Source organism: Mytilus trossulus, chromosome 6, assembly GCF_036588685.1.
Source record: "Mytilus trossulus isolate FHL-02 chromosome 6, PNRI_Mtr1.1.1.hap1, whole genome shotgun sequence".
NCBI lineage: Eukaryota > Metazoa > Mollusca > Bivalvia > Mytilida > Mytilidae > Mytilus > Mytilus trossulus.
Genome location: NC_086378.1, coordinates 70,007,000 through 70,026,867, shown reverse-complemented (window position 1 = coordinate 70,026,867; position 19,868 = coordinate 70,007,000). Strand labels below are relative to the sequence as shown.

General features: G+C 31.8%; 1 protein-coding gene across 1 annotated transcript; it reads right to left on the bottom strand.

Annotated features, from left to right (window-relative positions):
* Positions 1-10: 10 nt before the first annotated feature.
* On the bottom strand, positions 11-10,141 carry LOC134721757 (uncharacterized). The gene is made up of 3 exons (XM_063584957.1): positions 10,078-10,141; positions 7,893-7,915; positions 11-223 (listed from the first exon to the last, which is right to left on the bottom strand). The coding sequence occupies exons 1-3, from the start codon at positions 10,133-10,135 to the stop codon at positions 11-13; spliced, it is 294 nt and encodes a 97-aa protein (XP_063441027.1). The 5' UTR covers positions 10,136-10,141.
* Between the last annotated feature and the right edge of the window lie 9,727 nt (positions 10,142-19,868).

Below are 19,868 nucleotides of genomic sequence, written 5' to 3'. Positions count from 1 at the left end.
TCAAGTGTGTCTAACTGCTACCACCTCCATAATAACCCTTTTTGTGGTATTTTCTAGCTTTCTTCAGGTACTTGTATTTTCCGCTGTTTTTATATTTATAATAGTATTTCTTTGCTTTTCCGTAATACTTTCCCTTATAAACTCCATGATAGCCGGATCCGTGATAACTACCACCTGAATGATAGTGGTACGCATTGCCTGGGTAATAACCGCCACTGTGTTCCTGAAGAAAAACTAAATCCTGCTATTAAATTGTAAAGAATGCAGCTGCAGCACAATTTAATATAAACTACATAAGAAACTACATCATAGGATAAACTGAATATTGAATATACTGATAAAAAAAGAAGTGAACAATCTTAAAATATTACAGCTTTAGAACACTGTCTTTAAGGGCAATTTATTAATTGAAAAAAATAATATTTCATACAAATAAAGCAACCTAACGAGAGTACTCTTGCCGGCTCAAGCTTGTACAATAACCACATACAAGTAAACATTTCAGTAATAAAAATATCTTCACCATTTAGACTGTCTATGTTTATTACTATTATAATATTTTCTTAAGTTTGTCAAATTAATCAAAGAATCAAATATTGGTATTTGTGTTGATTTTGTTGATAAACTTTCTACTGTTATCATGCACTATTTAAATTATATATGTAGTATTGCCACTAAAAAGTTTGTATTACAATTTTGTTTTTTTAAATATTTGTTTTATTATAAGAATAGAAATCAATAATCTTAATAGACGTCATACATGCTGTATAAACAGATGACGAAACGGCAACTGCAATCCTTTTTTGATAAGACAGTATTTTGTAAATTTTTGATTAAAAATGATTAATTAATGAAGAATCAGAAAAACAATTTAGTGAACTGGTAAATGGACAATTGGTTTCACTTCATTTAACAGTGAGCACATATCTGGTCAAGGTTTAGTTGCTCTGCTTTCTAAATTAAATTAAACTCGTTTTTTATTGGTCACGCAGTACAGTAATTTATATTGGATAAAAAATTCAATTTAAAAGTAGAACTCACTTTTGAATTTCACTTTTCAGAAACACCAGAAAACAGGTAGTCAACATTTTAATAATTTAGAATTTTTATGTTTAAATATGTCTTAGTTTGTCGTTGAAACTTCTATCAGCGTAGCCAATTTGTTAAAGAACATTGTGTTTCGTCGTTTGTTCTTTTTTCAAAAGTTATTCTTGATTTGATTTGAGCTTTTCGTCGTTTGTTCATTTCTTCAGAAAGAATCATCGTTTATGTAGCGAATTATATATAGTATTTATTCAACTTGAGCATTTCGTCGTTTGTTCAATTTTTATCAACGCTTGTTGTCGTCGTTGAGATTTGTACAGCTTTTGTTACTTGTATTTAATTTTTCGTTAGTTATGAATCGTCCTATTAAGAGAAAAGTCGCGATAATAGACTATAAAAAATTTAATAATTTTGGAACGTCTGGTATAGATGACATGGCATATGAGTATGTATTTCAGAAAATGGCCGATAATAACTCAGATCGGGATGAATTAGAACTGCATGCAGAGGAAGATGACATGCTTGATCTTATGTCAGATGATGAGAATAATAAGATAAATGAGGCCGCAGCATTGATATTCATCACGCCCCTCAAGAAAAATAGCAAAGAGTGTGAAGAGTTGAAACCTCGGGAGTCCGATGAAGAGCTGGAATTAAGAGTTAAGCTATTAGAAGAAAAGAAACAAAGACTCAAGAGGGAGCAGCTCAACCAACGTATCACAGAATAAGAGGCGAAAGTGGATGGGCTATCAAAATCAGAAGAAAAGCCCAAAAAGAAATCAAAGAAATCAAAGGGTGAGATCACTTTAACAAATTTAAGAGCTAATGATAAATTAAATAAAGAGGTTAATGATGAATTGAAGAGGTTAGGTTTGGATTTTGACACTAAATTTAGTGGAAAGTCCGAGCTCGCTGAAACTTCAAAAGAGAAAAATGTGAAATTTAAAAGCGAAAAAGTAACAAATGAACAAGAGTTATTGCAGCAATTAAAAAAAATGAATTTAGCTAAGGGTTCTATTTCTTAAACTACTCAACATAAGAAAAACATTTGGATTCTAAATCTCAGAAGGTAGTACAGTTGCCTGAATCTGTATTGAGAGTGAACAGTAGTACCGAGTCTGAATCTGAAACAAGTTCAAATTCCAGCTCTGAGGATTCATCTGATTATGAATTGTCAGCGAAATTATCATCAAGGAAAAAGAGTAAAAAGTTAAAGTCAGGACTTAAAATAAAATCTGCAGATAAAGTTATAAATCCACAGTCTTTTCCACATAATTTTTTACAATATGAGTATGTGAGTAAAGATTTGGAGTTTAAGCAATTGCATTTTAAAATGCTTGTTGCAGGTGAACTTGAAATTATAAATAATTTCTGCAAAAATAAATTGGAAAAAGAAGGACGTTTAAAATTATTACAGAAAATCGCATACTTTAGCTCCATTTATAACTGGGCATCGGTTTTAGAATTTTACGCCGCTTGGTTAAGATTAATTGAATTAGGTAGAAAAACTTGGTCTGATGACTCACAGATTTTGGAAAATGTTATGTTAAGTGGACAAAGTTTGCCAAAAGAAGTGCGGCAAGCCAATTTTAGATCAGTGTCCAAAAACCAGAATGGTAAAGAGCAAATTTGGTTTTGTGTTAAGTATCAACGCAATAAATGTGAGCACAGCAACTCAACTCACACTACAGTTATTAGAGGTTTAACAAGAACTGTGCATCACATATGTGCTTCATGTTGGCAAAAAGAACATATCCAAAAAACACACCCGGAGTGTTCAGACAATTGCCCAAATAAAAAAGCCTGACTACTAAATGCATGTTTACATAAGAAAGATCATTGTAAATTGTGTATTGCAGTTTTTGAAGTTATTTTACCAGAACAAAATTTGTTTTTGAATTTGCACAATTCCTTCATTGGCGTTCCAGGATATAATTTTGATTTATTTAAAGTTCCAGTTTATTCTAAATTATGTATTAAGTTTTGGAGACAAGAATTATTTGATTATAACGATCAAGAAATCTGTGATATGTTAGAATTTGGTTGGCCTTTAGGTTTTGATAGAAAATTTGAAGAATTTGGAAACAGTAAAATTGTCAAAAATCATACTGGGGCAAGAAATTTTGCCAAAGAGATTGATAAATATATTAAAAAGGAGGTAGGCTATGGTGCCGTACTAGGTCCTTTTGCATCAAACCCGTTTAATGATCTTTTGGTAATATCTCCTTTGAATTCTGTGCCAAAGGCAAACTCGGAAGAAAGGAGAGTTATCATGGATTTGAGTTTTCCGAAGGGCAAATCTGTCAATGATGGAATTGATAAAAATGTTTATTTAGGTAAACATATAGAACTACATTATCCTAATGTGGATAATTTTATTGAAATTATTAAAGAAAAAGGGAAATTCTGTAAAATTTTTAAAAGGGACTTGCGCAGAGCGTATAGACAATTTCCAGTAGATCCAAAAGATTATAATTTAATTGGTTTTACCTGGAAAGGTCATTTTTTTATTGATAGAGTTTTACCTATGGGTTTAAAATCTAGTGCTTTTATTTGTCAGTCAGTGACTAATGCTGTCAGATTTATAGCCAAAAAGCATGAAATATCTTTGACAAATTATTTAGATGATTTTGCTGGTGCTGAAATAAGTGAAAAAGCAGATATTTCATATACAAAATTGAAATGGGTTTTAGATAGCTGTGGTTTGGAAGAATCTGTAAAGAAAGCGAGTAGTCCTTCTTACAGAATGAGTTTTTTAGGTGTCTGGTTTGATACGGAAAAAATGACTATGGAAGTTACTCCTGATAGATTATTGGAGATTTTTGACTTAGTTTCATTTTGGTTAAACAAAGACACAGCATCTTTAAAAGAAGTACAGTCCTTAATAGGAAAACTGAATTTTATTGCTAGTTGTGTTCGACCAGGTCGTATTTTTATATCAAGAATTTTAAATTTTCTTAGGGAGTTTAAAAATGAGAATTGTATTTTAGAGGTTTCCGAGGAATTGAAGCATGATCTTCTCTGGTGGTCAGAATTCTTGGAGATATATAATGGTGTTTCACTGTTAAATCTTCAAGAGTGGACAGAACCAGACGAGTATATGGCTTCAGATGCATGTTTGGTAGGTTGTGGAGGAGTTTCAAATGGACAGTTTTTTCACTGTGTGTTTCCAGATTTCATTGTACAGCAAAGCTTACATATAAATGCTTTGGAATTATTGTCAGTTATTGTGTGTTTGAAATTGTGGGGACAAAGAGGCAGAAAGATATGTATTCAGTGTGACAATATGGTTTCAGTTCAAGTTATCAATCAAGGGAAATCAAGGAGTCGTTTTTTACAAGCTTGTCTTAGAGAAATATGTTTTATTTGTGCAATTAAAGAATGTGAATTAAGAGCTATTCATATAGACGGTATTGAGAATAGGTTACCAGATATGTTGTCCAGATGGAGTTTGTCAGATAGTTACTCTGTGCAGTTTTATGAAGCAATAGAAGGTAGAAATATTCAACATGTTAATGCAGATTCAAATTTTTTCAGATTCTGTCACAATTGGTGAACATAGTTTATCTGTAGATCTTCACATGCTTAAAACACAAGCACAAGAATCTTTGAAATCTGCACACGCTTCAGGAACTAGAAAAAATTTAAAGATACAGTGGAAAGCCTTTTTCCTGTTTTGTCATTTTTATAATTTAAAGACATTGCCTTGCGAGTTAAATACACTTTGCTTGTTTGCACAATTTTTAAGTAGATCATTCAAAAGTGTAGACTCAATCAGAAATTATCTGAATGGAGTTAAGGTGTTACATTTACTTTTTGATCTACCTTTTATTCATTTTGAGTCATTCTATTTTAGATTGTTTATGAAGGGATTAAAACGATGCAATCCTCACACAGTTCGGGCAGCTCTTCCAATCACACCTAGTATTTTATTAAAAATAAGGGAGGAATTAAATTTTGATGATATCAATAGTTACACATATTGGTGCATTTTTCTTTTTGCTTTCTATTTGATTTGTAGAAAATCCAATTTGGTTGGGACAGTAGATGATAGCTCTAAATGTTTGCATAGAGAAAATATTTCAGTTTTGGAAGATTATTTACTAGTTCAGTTTTGTTGGTCTAAGACTATACAATTTGGGGAGAGAGTTTTAGAAATACCAATTGTTAAAAATTTATCCTCTCCGTTGTGTGCTTTTAGTGCATTTAATGCCATGTGCGCAAAATTTCCTGCTTTAGCATCTTCCCCAGCTTTTCTTGTTTTATCTGGTAGAAAAACTAATCCAGTGTCCTACAATATGTTACAGATTTTTTTGAAAAACATTGTGGAGAAAATTGGGTTAGATCCAACAAAATATTCTTCTCATAGCTTCAGAAGAGGAGGTGCAACTTGGGCATTCCAATGTGGTGTATCTTCTGAACTCATTCAATTACAAGGGGATTGGAAGAGTGACGCCTATAAATTGTATCTTAGATATGGTTTAAATGATAAGATGCAAGTCTCGTCAAAAATGATGTGTCGACTGTAATATTTGTTTTTTATTTGGTGTTATAATTTTATTAGTTAATAATTTAAATTATATTGTAGGTTTGAAGGCATGGGGTAAACCCAGTTTAGTTATATCAGATTCAATTTTAAAGTATCTTCCAGAGATGAGGAATACGCAACTTCAGGCCTTTGGGGGTCTGAGTTGTGAAATGCTTTTAAGGAAATTAAAAAACAGGGTATTCACTTGGTACCATTTTAATAATATAATTGTACATGTTGGTACAAATGTTGTATTTAATATAGATGCTAAGTTATTTGAAAAATACATTCGTGATATTATACATGAATTGAGAATTTGTAATCCAGATTGTGTTATTATCTTATCTTCTGTATTACCCAGACCATGTGATTTTAATCAGTCTGAATTGTTCGTCATTAATTTTAACAATGTACTAAAACAGCTGGCTTCCTCTCTAACTGATGTCAAATACATGCAATGTGAGAAGACTTTTTATAGTAGAGTGAGAAAGCCAATTAACACTTTGTTTACAGTTGACAAATTGAATTTGTCCACCACTGGTCTTAATAAGGTTTTTAGCTTTATAGCTAATACTCTTGCACATGTTTAAATCCTTTAAGGTAGAATGAATTTTATTTGTGTTTGAAACTTGATTAAGAATTTAAAAATCAAATTATATTGGTAAATTGCAGCTTAATTTTAGGAGAAGGTTTACTCTTAATCTCCGCATGAGAGAGAGTAGATTTTTGATCCTGTTTTTCTATTATTCTAGAGGGTTTACACTGTTGACTCTATCATGCATCCTTGTTAGTACAATGGTTAGTACACCTGTCCTTGTGATGGGGGATCGAGGTTCGAGTCCTCGACTTGGATTATAGAAGATGGTGTAGACTTACTTTCTTATTATTTTAGAATTATTATAAAAGTTGCAATTTGCAGTTTCTGTGATTTGTTGTTTTTTTGGCGGACCTTCGGTTTGGCGGGTATGAAATTTATATTTCATTTGTATTTCATAGAATTTTTAATTTGTTATGCTTCATTCTTTAAATTTATGAAGATACTACTTAGTAGTTCTTTAATTTAGTTTATTTGTCAGTTATAATCTATGATCACTTTGTATTTCATTTGTATTATATTCTTGACATATGTATATATATATGATTATGACTACCTGCTAAGCCTAAATAAAAGTTTTTATTTAAACGGTATTTTCTTCTGAATTAATTTGTAAATTTTTGATTAAAAATGATTAATTAATGAAGAATCAGAAAAACAATTTAGTGAACTGGTAAATGGACAATTGGTCTCACTTCATTTAACAGTGAGCACATATCTGGTCAAGGTTTAGTTGCTCTGCTTTCTAAATTAAATTATACTCGTTTTTTATTGGTCACGCAGTACAGTAATTTATATTGGATAAAAAATTCAATTTAAAAGTAGAACTCACTTTTGAATTTCACTTTTCAGAAACACCAGAAAACAGGTAGTCAACATTTTAATAATTTAGAATTTTTATGTTTAAATATGTCTTAGTTTGTCGTTGAAACTTCTATCAGCGTAGCCAATTTGTTAAAGAGCATTGTGTTTCGTCGTTTGTTCTTTTTTCAAAACCCTCCCTCCCATTCCCTTAAGGTGGAATATGTTTGTACGAGGCGGGTATGAAATTTATATTTCATTTGTATTTCATAGAATTTTTAATTTGTTATGCTTCATTCTTTAAATTTATGAAGATACTACTTAGTAGTTCTTTAATTTAGTTTATTTGTCAGTTATAATCTATGATCACTTTGTATTTCATTTGTCTTATATTCTTGACATATGTATATATATGATTATGACTACCTGCTAAGCCTAAATAAAAGTTTTTATTTAAACGGTATTTTCTTCTGAATTAATTATATTGTTTGACTTGTTTTCTCGGCTGAGGGATATACAAACTGACAGGAATAATGAGTATGTTTCCAATGTAAAGATCCTGAATAACATCCAATGTCTGAATAAGGTTAAATAACAAAGATACCAAACTCCGAGAAAAAAATCCAAACCGGAAGTCCTTTAGCCAATTGCAAAATCAAAAGCTCAAAAACATCATATGAATGGATGACAACTGATATATTCATAATTTGGTACAGGAATTTTCTTATGTAGAAAATGGGGATTCAACCTGGTTTTATAGAAATCTAATACTCCCACTTGTATGGCAATTAAAAGATACAAACCCATTACAGATTTGTTTAAAATATAAACAATAAAAAATGCAGATTTTTTCAATAGTTTTTTCTGAGTTCAATCTTTTCTGAACGAATTATTCATTATATTATTGTCAAAACGTATACTTACTTCAGAACTCGATGTGCCTACATCTACAAAATACATAAAACAGTTCACAGATAGATAAATGTGAGCTTAATTTGGAATTCTTCAACAAAGTCATGCAGAAATTTTAATTTCGGGCTTCACAATGTAATCATTATTTTCTTACTTCATAAAAAGACTTGTATACTTTTACTTGAACAAATTTAAATTGTCAATAATCGGTATATAGATATAGGAAGTAGTGGTTGAGTGCCAGTGAGGCAACTCTCCATCCAAGTAACAATTTATAAAAATAAACCATTATAGGGCAAGGTACGGCCTTCAACACGGAACCTAGGCTCACACCGAACAGCAAGCTATAAAGAGTCCAAAAATTTACTAGCGAAAACCATTCAAACGGGTGAACCAAAGGTCTTATATGTATTAAATAGGTTTATAAAGAAAACATGATCATACTATTTATCAAATTTAATTCATCAGTACAAACGAATTGTAAATTCCTATATTTTCGTTGTAATATTCCAATTCTACTTTTTTATGTTGATTGAAAACACCTAGAAAATCATGTCTTTTACATAATAGTAGCGGCAATGTTAATGGCCCTTAAAACTGATGTTTAAGATCAATATGAATTCATTAATTTCATTTTATTTAATATTATTAAATCAAAATACATTCGGTATACTTTTTCGTCAATTAAAAATGATTGCATAAAATTACTGTCTTCAATTTTTTTTTATGTTTCTCTACATATGTTTATATACGAAGAGCTAGCTGATTTACCGAGATTTTATTTCATTATCATTTTTTTCATTTTGTTTCCTTTATAGTCAAAACTGGTCTATATTTAAAAAAAATTTTGATATTCATTACTGCTCCAACCTACAACTGCTCTTCATATTTGCACGGAGCTTTGGTGAATGTACCTCCTCAAAATAGCATAATAGTGATGAATGTTGCATGTAATCAATCAACTATACTTGTCAAACAAATTTCTCGATATAAGTGTATACAGTTATCAAAGGTACCAGAATTATAATGATGGAATTTTTCTATTTATATTGTACTTTTTTTCATGTTATTCCGGGATCCTCTCATGTGAAGGATAGTAATATTGAGAAATAAGAATTAAACATCAAATTTTAAGGTAGAAAAAATAATGAATCTCATTACAGTACTGGTTATTTGAGTTTTTGCTATATGTCCAATAATAAAAACAACTTTTGTTTGAATATAAGAAAAAACATTATCTGAAACTAGTAGCATATAAAGCAAAGTATGTAGAACTATACATGAATTGAAATCACATTCGTTAAGCCTAGTATAAGGAACTATACACGACACTTAAGCGAAACCATATAGCTGTTTAGGTTAACAGTTGGTTTGCTTTAAATGTGTTTATGTCCCCTATGGTGACATCCAAATGTAGACAAACCAATGGCACAATTCAGGACATTTTAATCAGATGAGGTAATCATGCTATCATGATAATACTGTCATGATTAACAAGATTAAAAGGTTCTGGCTAGTTACTATGTACTGTTCAAGATCTAAGGTTGAGACTCGCAAAATCAAAAATTACCATAACAGTTTTGATTGTTGTGATTCCGCATCCATATTTGTTTGTGTTTCGTCTCATCTTTCTTTTATTTTGAATGAAATATTTGGTATTTAATAAAGTTAGTTCGAGAACTATCTGCTCTGTTTTGCCCTGCTGAATGAGATATCCGATATGATATATAATAATAACATATTAATTAACTTCAATGTAAGGTTGCAAGAAAAAGTACCAAGACTATACAACTTAGCTTCATCAAGGCTAATGTCATGTCGTATTATGGATCTGACTGTTATCGATTTTAATTTGTTGGCGTTTCTTTTATCGCACAACCTCAAATTCACAATTTTATGGATTAAAAACAACACATTTGTGTAACAAAATTTCAAACAGGTCTTATGTATTGTTCAAAAGGTAAGTCGAAACTGTCTCTTTCCGCTGGATTTTCGAAATATCACTGAAATATTTGCAAATTGTCTTTAAAACCTGTAATATGTTCTTAGGAACAAACAAATTCAATAATATTCTGTGTTACAAAAAATCCTGTTGGTGAATAAATAATCAAAATTGGTTATCATCGAAGATAGTTTAGTTCATGTATGCCCGTTATATATCATATAATAAAACTAAGTTATTGAAGTAAAATATTACCGAATAAAACTGCTAAGGTTGCAAGAAAGAGCATCAATACTAAACAACTAAGCTTCATGTTGGCTGATCTGGGGCTTGAACTGAAAAGTCCTCCTTTTATATATATTGCATTACGAAACATATGGTAGTTATACACAAAAAGTAACAACAGGATTATATTGTAAATTATACTCAATAAATGAAAGTTCCCACTTGACTCTTCATCTTACGACAATTTTTTCTGCATGAATATAAATACGAATATTTACAACCTGATTAAATTGTTAATTCTATTCAACCAAAAAATACCATCTTAGTTTAATTACGTTGTGTGTTGGTATAGAAAAAGTATACAAGTCACGCTAGCACGGTTTCATTTCACTGACAATACTGTTAGTTTAAATAGGTTAGGAACCCAAATAAACTATTTTATGAATACATATAACATAGTAATAGTTTGAGGTAAAATATCAACCCTGATTATACAACTAATTCATATTCTCCATAGCTGCGAATGTTAGATTTTGCAAGCAATTCATGCATTAACAGCTATGCTTTTTATGTTCAAATAAAGCGACAACCATTAAATATCAACATCATTCCTTATCCGGATATGGGGTGTCAAATTTTAATTGAACAAGAACACACCCGTGATATCGCGGGTCCGTGACTGAATTGAAATATATAACTATGCGTATGGCTTATTTTAGTATTGGTATTGTCCTTTGATTATAAGATGCACAGTTTTCTCTACTTTTAAAATCTTTCAGTTTGAAACCGTCGACCTGGAACCTATCAATTATTAGTAATATTAATAATTTGGAAAACAAAAGGGCCTGGAATGGAGTATCTTTTACTCAACAGTATACAGCAAAATTCTAAATACACCGTTTGGTGGTGCGCCTGTCAGATGCGGAACGTACAGATAAGGTAATAGGTAACAGGTGAATATACTATTGGTATCGGTGTCGGATTCGATCCGGAACTTCTTAATTATTGGCAATATTAATTACGTGGAAAACAAAGGGGCCTGGAGTGGTGTAATTTTTAATCAACACCATTGTACTATATTAGCTTTATGTAAAGTTGAATTCTTTGATTCATCGTTTTAACGTGATGACGGCTGACAAATTGGACCTCGTAATTTTAGTATTATAGATATAGATATAAGGGCACACTGATTTCCCGGAACTTCTGTAGTAAAAATAAAACAAGTGACTATTCAAGAGAAATTCCAACAAGGGTTCTACAATTATCTTGATTCCTTAAGCTTTTATTTGATACCAAAGTAATAAATACGCTTTTCTTTGTGTTAAAGTTACAGTTATATGCACATGGAGTTTAAGTTAAAAACTGTAACGGCCGCGGCCTGTCCCGGGGGAGATTCAAGTTTATGAGGGATATTTTTATTAAATATTGTCATTGTCAAGTACAGAAATACTGAACGTGATCACCGGTGAAATGGCATCGGACCCACAATATCTTTTTCACGTTATTAAAGTTATAAAAGTATTAAATTATTATGAAATGTGCTTCTTACCTTTACTTGATACTAGTTTGCATTTTTCGTGGGTGTTAAGCGTATATTTTTAGGGATTTAAAAGGTATTGTGCAGCATTAATGTTGCACGAATCGGTCTGTGTTGTTAAATTGTCGTCAGCCATTATTGTTGACGTTATCGTATTGCATCTTGGGATAGCACAGGTGGCATGACGTCACAGACGTTACCATGCTATTGGCGTTATGTCTTTAACGAACTTTGTGTCGCACCGTGTCGTACTCATTATAAATACGGAAGTTCGCAACTCTCGGGTTCAGTCTTGTCTTTTCTGAGCACCATATCCAAATATTTAAAGTCTCCATTTGCACAATTATATTGTCGTATTGTCGTTAAGGTGGGTACAATTAACATTAGTGTCGAAAGTAATTTCGATTCATTTCATCTATAACAAATAATTTATCCTCATAAAGAATACAGTTAGCTTTTATTAAAGATAATATACTGTCATAACTGTGTCTCGACACGACACGGTCCCGACACTGCTAAATTATCATTTCTATGAAAATAGGTTCAATCCCTTTGGGGAAAATAGATATCCGAAATTTGATATAAAGTTGCTTTATTGAAATTAATTCTACTATTAAAAGATAATATTTATTATCATTTGTTGAAGGCCAAAGGTATAAAGTAGATTGACACTCACAGAGATAATAAACCGGTAATTATACGAACAATCATAATATCAGAGAAATATTTTATTGCTAGAATTACTGTGTACTATTTTTATTAATACCCTTGTGTCTACCATATTTTGATACCAGAGCTAACTACCAAGATTGCCAGTAGTACCCATATATTAATCCCCCTTTTCTCACTTCAGTTTTAGGTGCACCACACATTACGAAAGCAGCCAATAGTGTTTTAATTGTTAATACTACAAGTATACTTATTTATGAGTACGTCTGAGTCAGTGACAACTCTACAACAGATTTATCCATCGGATCACCAGCAATGATGATGATACATGGCTGTGTACATTATGTATATACAACTCGTCTTAACATCAACCCAACAATGTTAGAACTGTAAATTTGCTATACTTATTTATATATGTATATTGGTCAGCCTGTATAAACCATAATTATTTTCGTTATTAAATCATTTACTTTATTCAGTATCATTATATAAAAGTCATACAAGACTCAAACTCGGTACTGATTACAGATTCGTAGGGTGCTACACTAGCAAATACAAATATCAATCCTCTGAATACGCAACCTACGACCTGTTTTCAGGTATATAAAATTATCAGACACACAACGCTTATAAGAAAGTCGTCTGTCACCGGAAGTTGGAACCCTCAGCCCGCTACAATATTTACTTTAAGTTGTATATTCTTTTTTGCCGTTCTTGAATAAGTGAACGTATATCAGATCCAAACTTAAACTTGCTTCTATTGTGTTCTTTTCTTAATGCAATTTTATCACCAGCCCAGTAGTCCGCACTTCTGGGTTGACATGGATTGTCTTTGATTTGGTTATTATTTGTTAAAAAAACTTTGAAATTTTGAAATACTAAGGTTTTCTACCTGAAGAATATATTACTCTCGCTGTATTTGGGGAAACATACGGCCGTGGGTAACTAAAGATGGCGGACTCTAAACTCGTTGAGATGATAGTTGATACGAAATCTATTTTTTGCAACGTTTTTCATGGTCTATGAAAATATTGATAGGATTTTAACTTAAGTTACCCACGGCCGTTTAAGCACAGTGATATTGTTGACGAAACGGGAGTCTGACACAAATACAAAATTCCATTCCAGGTACTCATGATGGGTTTATTCATGCTTTATTCCTTACATTGAAAGCACATATAGCTTTTGTCAAAACACTTTTTCACTATTTAAAAATCAAAATTAACTGGTTGTAGCTTAATACGCATTAACAAAAGAATACCGCATAAAATAAAGAGATAAAAAGATATCCAGTCATTTTAATATTTAGACATGACCAACAGCTTAACCAAACAATGTGTTCAAAATATCCGTTTATGTAAAGCTCTTGCTGCTCATTTAAATTTTGGACACACACTAGCATAAACGTTTCCCGAAAGCTATGACGTCACGGTGACATTCCTATTGACTCTTTGTCACTAAAGAGACAAGATTATATATTGACCTTTTCATTCATCATTCTAATTAAGTATGAAATAACGGCAACAGTAGTATAACGCTGTTCAAAACTGGTAAATCGATGGACAAAATACAAAATCTGGATCAAAAACTAAAACTGAGGGAAACGTATTAAATATAAGAGGAGAACAACGACAAATCATTAATATGTAACACACATAGAAACGGGCGTAGCATTATACAAAATAGATGAGAATAACAAATATAACATCAAAACCAATAGTACTGCAACCAAAGTTCATTTTTTAAAACTTTAATGGTCCGGAAGAACACACACCTTAATTATATATCGATGGAAAGAGGAAAACGTGTACAATAAGAAAAGTTGGGTGGTAAAAATCCAGAGTGGTCACAATTTTGTTAAAATGAGGTCAAAGGTGAGACCTAAAAATATATTTCAACCACAAGGATAAAAAGGAGAAATATTCTGATATTTATTCAATAGAATGCTACAAAAACGATTCAATCATAAGCATATGCTATAAACGATGTTAAAACGACAAATTTGTCTACTTATATGAAGAGCTGCCATTACAAAATGGCGTTGATTTGGAACCATCTGATTTTTTTCTTTTTAGACATATCTAAAGAAGAAGTGGCCTTGACCTTTTCACATACATAAACTTTCATATTGTATATAGTGTTTCACTATAGTATATTACAGAATTATTTTCTAAACTTTAAAACACCAGTTTATAAAATTATTTCAATATTTTTTTCTATCTTTGAAAAAAACAAAATTCAAGCGCTGAAACAGTGTTTTTAATTTTGCATCTTAAAGGTTGTGTTTTTTTTACATATTGTGTTTTTGCAAAGTCTGGACAGAGCAGTTATAACACAAAATATACTTTAATCACCCGAGGCGCATGCGAGGTTTTAAAAAAATTGAGTGTAAAACAAAGTCAGTTTGGTGCATGCATAATTTTTTTAGTGGGATAATCCTGGTAAAGAAGTTAACTCATTCATTTTTTAAGGGAAGGATGACAAATTGTACATTGCAATGCCAATTGTCTAATGTTGTAATTCAAAATCAGTCATGATCCTTATATAACTTTTAAAAGCGACACACAATAACTCAAGTATTCATTAAATAGGGACATGCATCAATCTCTTAGTCATCATGTGTGGATTCAGTACGCGTATTAGCATTACAAGACACTTCCCTTTTTTATAAGAAAATGTTCGGCGCAGGACAGAGTTTGTTTAAAGCAAACACAGTTTTTGAGTACAAATGCTATCTGGAGCGTAAATACCGTCAATATTCGGTCAAACTCGTTAGTTGTAGTCTTACCTTTGCATAGGAAACACAAAAGAAATGTGAGTTCAAAGTTTCGATCAATGTTCGTGACCCTTATTCCCATAAGCATATGCATGATATATCTGCACTGCCAATCCCAAATTTAATGGGACGAATGTTGCTACAGAAACGATTGATTCTGTAATAGTCATACATTTATGATTTTTTTTGTCATCTTTAGGGACAATATACGGTTCAGAAGCGCCTTTGTGTTATTTTTCATCAATTAACTAACACATGAACTTTTGAGCCTAGGCTCCGTGTTGAAGACGGGGTCGTTACCTTTAATGGTTTACTTTTATAAATTGTGACTTGGATGGTGTGTTGTATCATTGGCACTCATACCACATCTTCCTATATCTATTAAGAAGCTATGCGGGCATCATTCCCATAGAAATACCAAAACGAGTACATAGCTCATAGTAACACTAGTGGCAGGGTGAAGTAATTGTTCTTCTTTTATTGTATTCTTGATATTTTCAGACACACCTTGGTGTTATTCTGAAAGTCTTAACATAGACTTAGACTTCAATTTTCCTGCAGCAGATAAGGCATCTATATTGAGTTCAGAACTAAACTCTATATTTCATATCCCTTGGCCCCACTGTGTCTGAATTGTAAGGTGTTACAATATCTAGTTAGTTCTAAAGTTAGGCAGTTTGGTAAGCATCAGAGACAATCTTGGGTAAAAGTGATCGGTATATGTAGAGGGTGTGCTACATGAGAAAGGTTTTTTCCTATGGAAGAACAAATCACATCACTAACAATCGTTAATAATGAACTGACAGCAAGTTCAAATTCTATTTTTCAGTAACTGTTTTACTTTTAAATTGCACAGGTGTTAACTTCAATAAGTCTTATTACTTACATTAATAAGTACAACTTAAAAGACTGTCAACACGTTTAGAGGACTCGGTTTTGTGTACTTTTTTTTAAAGGTTTTTCTTTTACACAAAAACCCTGTTTTCATATCCAAACTACAAAGAAGAAACTGAGCGCGAGATCGTATAAAAGTGTCAGGTTGTTAGGATACATGTCTGTTGTTTCTAATTTAAAGTTCTCAAAGGGTGACTGGGGAAACGAAAAATGGTCACTTGGTCTTCTCCCGACCGGCAGTAAAACGAAGTTGGGCGTCCGTTTGGCTGTGCGGGATGTATCAAGTTCGCAGTCACGTCCGACCAGAATGAGGACGTTAAATCCGATGACTTGTGTAAAGGGGGTGCCACGTTCTTTTCACGTTAAAAACCCTTGCAACAACATTTTGAGGGGTCCGTAGGTGGCCTGTTGCAATGGAAAATTCTATCCCAATCCAAAATACCATCTTTTTCCAGTGGCAGTCTGAATTTTCCCGACCATAATCCCGAATGGCCTCTATTATGACAAAACCTAGTACCTATTGTTTTTATTGTTAACTTCTTCTCGTCCTGCACATGCTTGACCTATTTGCCACTGGACGTTGAGCAACCAACAATTAATCAATCAATCTAATTTAAAGACGCACCAAATTTGTCTTCTGGTGAAAGTCTCATATCATCACTGATGATTCGCCCAAGGAAAGCAACATATCAAGAGAAGTTGGTTTTAGCATCACCTTGTCACACACCAAATCTCTGCAAAACTTCAATAGTACTTTCCCCCGACCACTTGCATGCATATTAATTGCTCTGAGGTTAAGCATTGACATGCAATGTATTTTCACATAATATCATTATCCGGAAAAACCTCTTATCCGAAGGATTTGGTGAACTTTTATAAAAAGTCAAAATTTTATTACCCAAAAATAACTTATTTAGAGAAAATGCACGAAAGAACTTTTATGCATATTCAAATCACTCAAAAATAAATTAACTTTCCCTACAAAATCTACATAATCACATCGAAACTATCAAATTGAGTGTGAAGGAAAAAATAAATGGTGGAGCTGATTGACGGATAGGAAATTTCCATACTAAAAAAAGGTACTAATGATGTTTTTATTTTTGAGTTTTTGACAAAATAGTTTGGAATTTGTCCAACAAAATTTGCATGCAGTATCGCAATAATATGTTTTGTCCTCTCAAATATCATATACTGTTTTTATATTCATATGTTTTCTTGTTTTAAAGGATAAAGCGTTAATTTTCAATCTAAAAAAAACAGCCAATTTAAAGTTTGAAAGTTTTACTTGGAGATGGTATTATGTTTATGTCTTCATCATTTCGATGATCCTTGATGATATGTGCATAGACAATATTTACGAAAATAGCGGGAAATTGAACCAAAAAATATATTTTTGGATTTTAAGGTAACTACCCAAAACCGTTAATTGAGGGGTACCCAAATAAAGGGATAAAATATAAAAATGTGACCATAGAAACTTTTTACGACCCGACGGAAATTAAAATATAGATATATTTTTATCATTTAAAACAATTTGCAGCCGTGTGTTCTTCCGGACCATTAAACTCGTTAACTAAGCGTCTTTATCGATGTCAGTTGCAGTACTACAAATACATGAATTTGGGATAGAAAGGCTCGAATTTACTTTTGACCATTTTAATGGCTATTTAAATGGCTCTTATCATGTTTTGTCTTAGTAAACTAGGCGCTATTTCATGAAATATTGATTTAGCAATCAAAAATAAAAATCAAACTTCAAGATTATTTTTTGACTTCTGCAAATATTCACAAATAATTTATAAAACGTTTGTTTTTGTAAATCAATCATCCCCAACCATACATGGCTAAAAAAAAAACCAGAAAAAATTAAGAAACATCACATAAAGCTTTATTCATCGAACATTCATATCATTATTGATGTCGTCCTTGCTTCTGTGCTACTAAAGATAGCCTTTATTTCCCATAATCATATCGTCCCCAGGGACCGTTATTCCAGGGTTTCCCCCAGCCATAATTTCCGTGATATCCAGTGTATCCGTTATAACCATGGTAACCACCGTTGTATGGTGAATTATATCCTGGATAATAACCCTGAAATATGAGAAAAAAAAAACCAATCAAGTTTAAATAAATTATTTTAATAGATAATCTTAGCCGTATTTTGCGCAACTTTGTGAAAATTTGGGTCACCAATGCTCTTCAAATTTGTACTTATTTGGCTTTCTAACTATTTCGATCCAAGCGTTACTGATAAGTCTTATAGACATTGTATAGACGAACGCGCGTCTGGCGTTAAAGTTTATATGCTTTATCTTTAATAATAATGATATTGAAATATAAAGCAACTCATCACTCTATGATATCTATAGCTGTGAGATATATCAAATCCATATATAATTGTTGATGAACATTTCAGGAACTGTTAATCTGAAGTATGAATTATAGAATAAGAATTTATTCTCCCATGTGATTCATCAGATTGGTTTACTTATCACGCGTGACGCTATATAAACAAATTAATGTTCATATACAGTAAATTATAAAACGGGGAACTATAAACGGGGAACTTTTCAAATACCTCAATATAAACATTTGAATATATGTTGCAGTTATGTTTCAAATGTATTACGTCATGGTGTTTATGATGAGTTAATTTAGATTGTATTCATACCACGAAAGAATAACGCAAACATAATATATTAATATATCATCCTTCAAAAAAAAAAACTTGATCAATACGTTATGCACTATTGGCATTTAACGAAGTGGAAAGTTCCTTTTTTGATAAAAACAAAATATTTCTTTGAAATTATTTTGCATTTGTTACACGGTGAATTTGTAATTGACTTTTCAATACCGAAAACTGGTAGATTGATAACGATGACACGCCCTTCCAAAGGACAATCAAAAGATACAAAAAATGATTATTCCAGCTGGAAAGTCGAACAGATTACAATAGGTAACAAACGAAAAACGATCAAAACGATACAACAATGCCTAAATAAAAGGGAAACTGAAAACAGAGCAACACTATTCACGACAAAAACCAAATATGATTCTGGGTACCAAGGAAGAGTTAGGTGACACAACTTCAAATATAAAACTCTCTGCGTTGCTCATGTAAGTATATAATATCATTTGGTAGGGGACATTCGTGATAGATAGAGAGGGCCTGTGATCACTAAACTGTATCTGTTGTATTGATTATTTCAATTTCGATTGGATAGAAGTTTACAACATACAATTAAGTTTCCAAACTTTGAATTATCTAACAAATAATCAAATCATGATACGGTCTTTGGAATTGTGATTTATAAAACTAAGGATTTTCTTATCCCATACATATATTACCTTAGCCGTTTATGGGACAATTTTTTGGAATTTTGGATCCTAAATTCTCTTCAACATTTTACTTGTTTGGCTTTATAAATATTTCTATGTGAGCGTCACTGGTGAGTCTAATGTAGACGAAACGCGCGTCTGGTGTACTTAATTATAATCCTGGTACTTTCGACAACTATGTATATGTTTTATCAGAAATACTATATCACCTTGAAACTAAATATAATGAGAAAACAACGGTGGCGTAAAAATGTACTTCAACACTAGATTAAATGAAAGACAGAAGAAATGTATAATAATCGATGACGAGGATTCGGATCAGGAGGATGGACTATAACACAAGGCAATTTTTGTTTAAATATTCGCAAATAGCTGAATATACAATTAGAAGAATTATGTCTGAAAATTCATACATCTATCCAACAAGACCGAAGAACAAATATCTGAACGACTTATAGTCACTGCAAAGCTAGTTTATTACAGGAATATTCATTTTAATTCGAAATTAAAAAAAAACAAATATAAAAGCAGTCATATTTGAAAATATTTTGACATTATATTACTGTATATAATGTTTAATCATTTCGGGGCCTTTTATAG

Coding starts and splice junctions, on each gene's coding strand:
- LOC134721757 (XM_063584957.1), bottom strand. CDS start 10,135: ATGAAGCTTAGTTGTTTAGTATTGATGCTCTTTCTTGCAACCTTAGCA. Junction 7,916..10,077: donor AACCTTAGCAGTTTTATTCG/GTAATATTTTAC, acceptor TGTATTTTGTAG/ATGTAGGCACATCGAGTTCT. Junction 224..7,892: donor TAGGCACATCGAGTTCTGAA/GTAAGTATACGT, acceptor GTTTTTCTTCAG/GAACACAGTGGCGGTTATTA.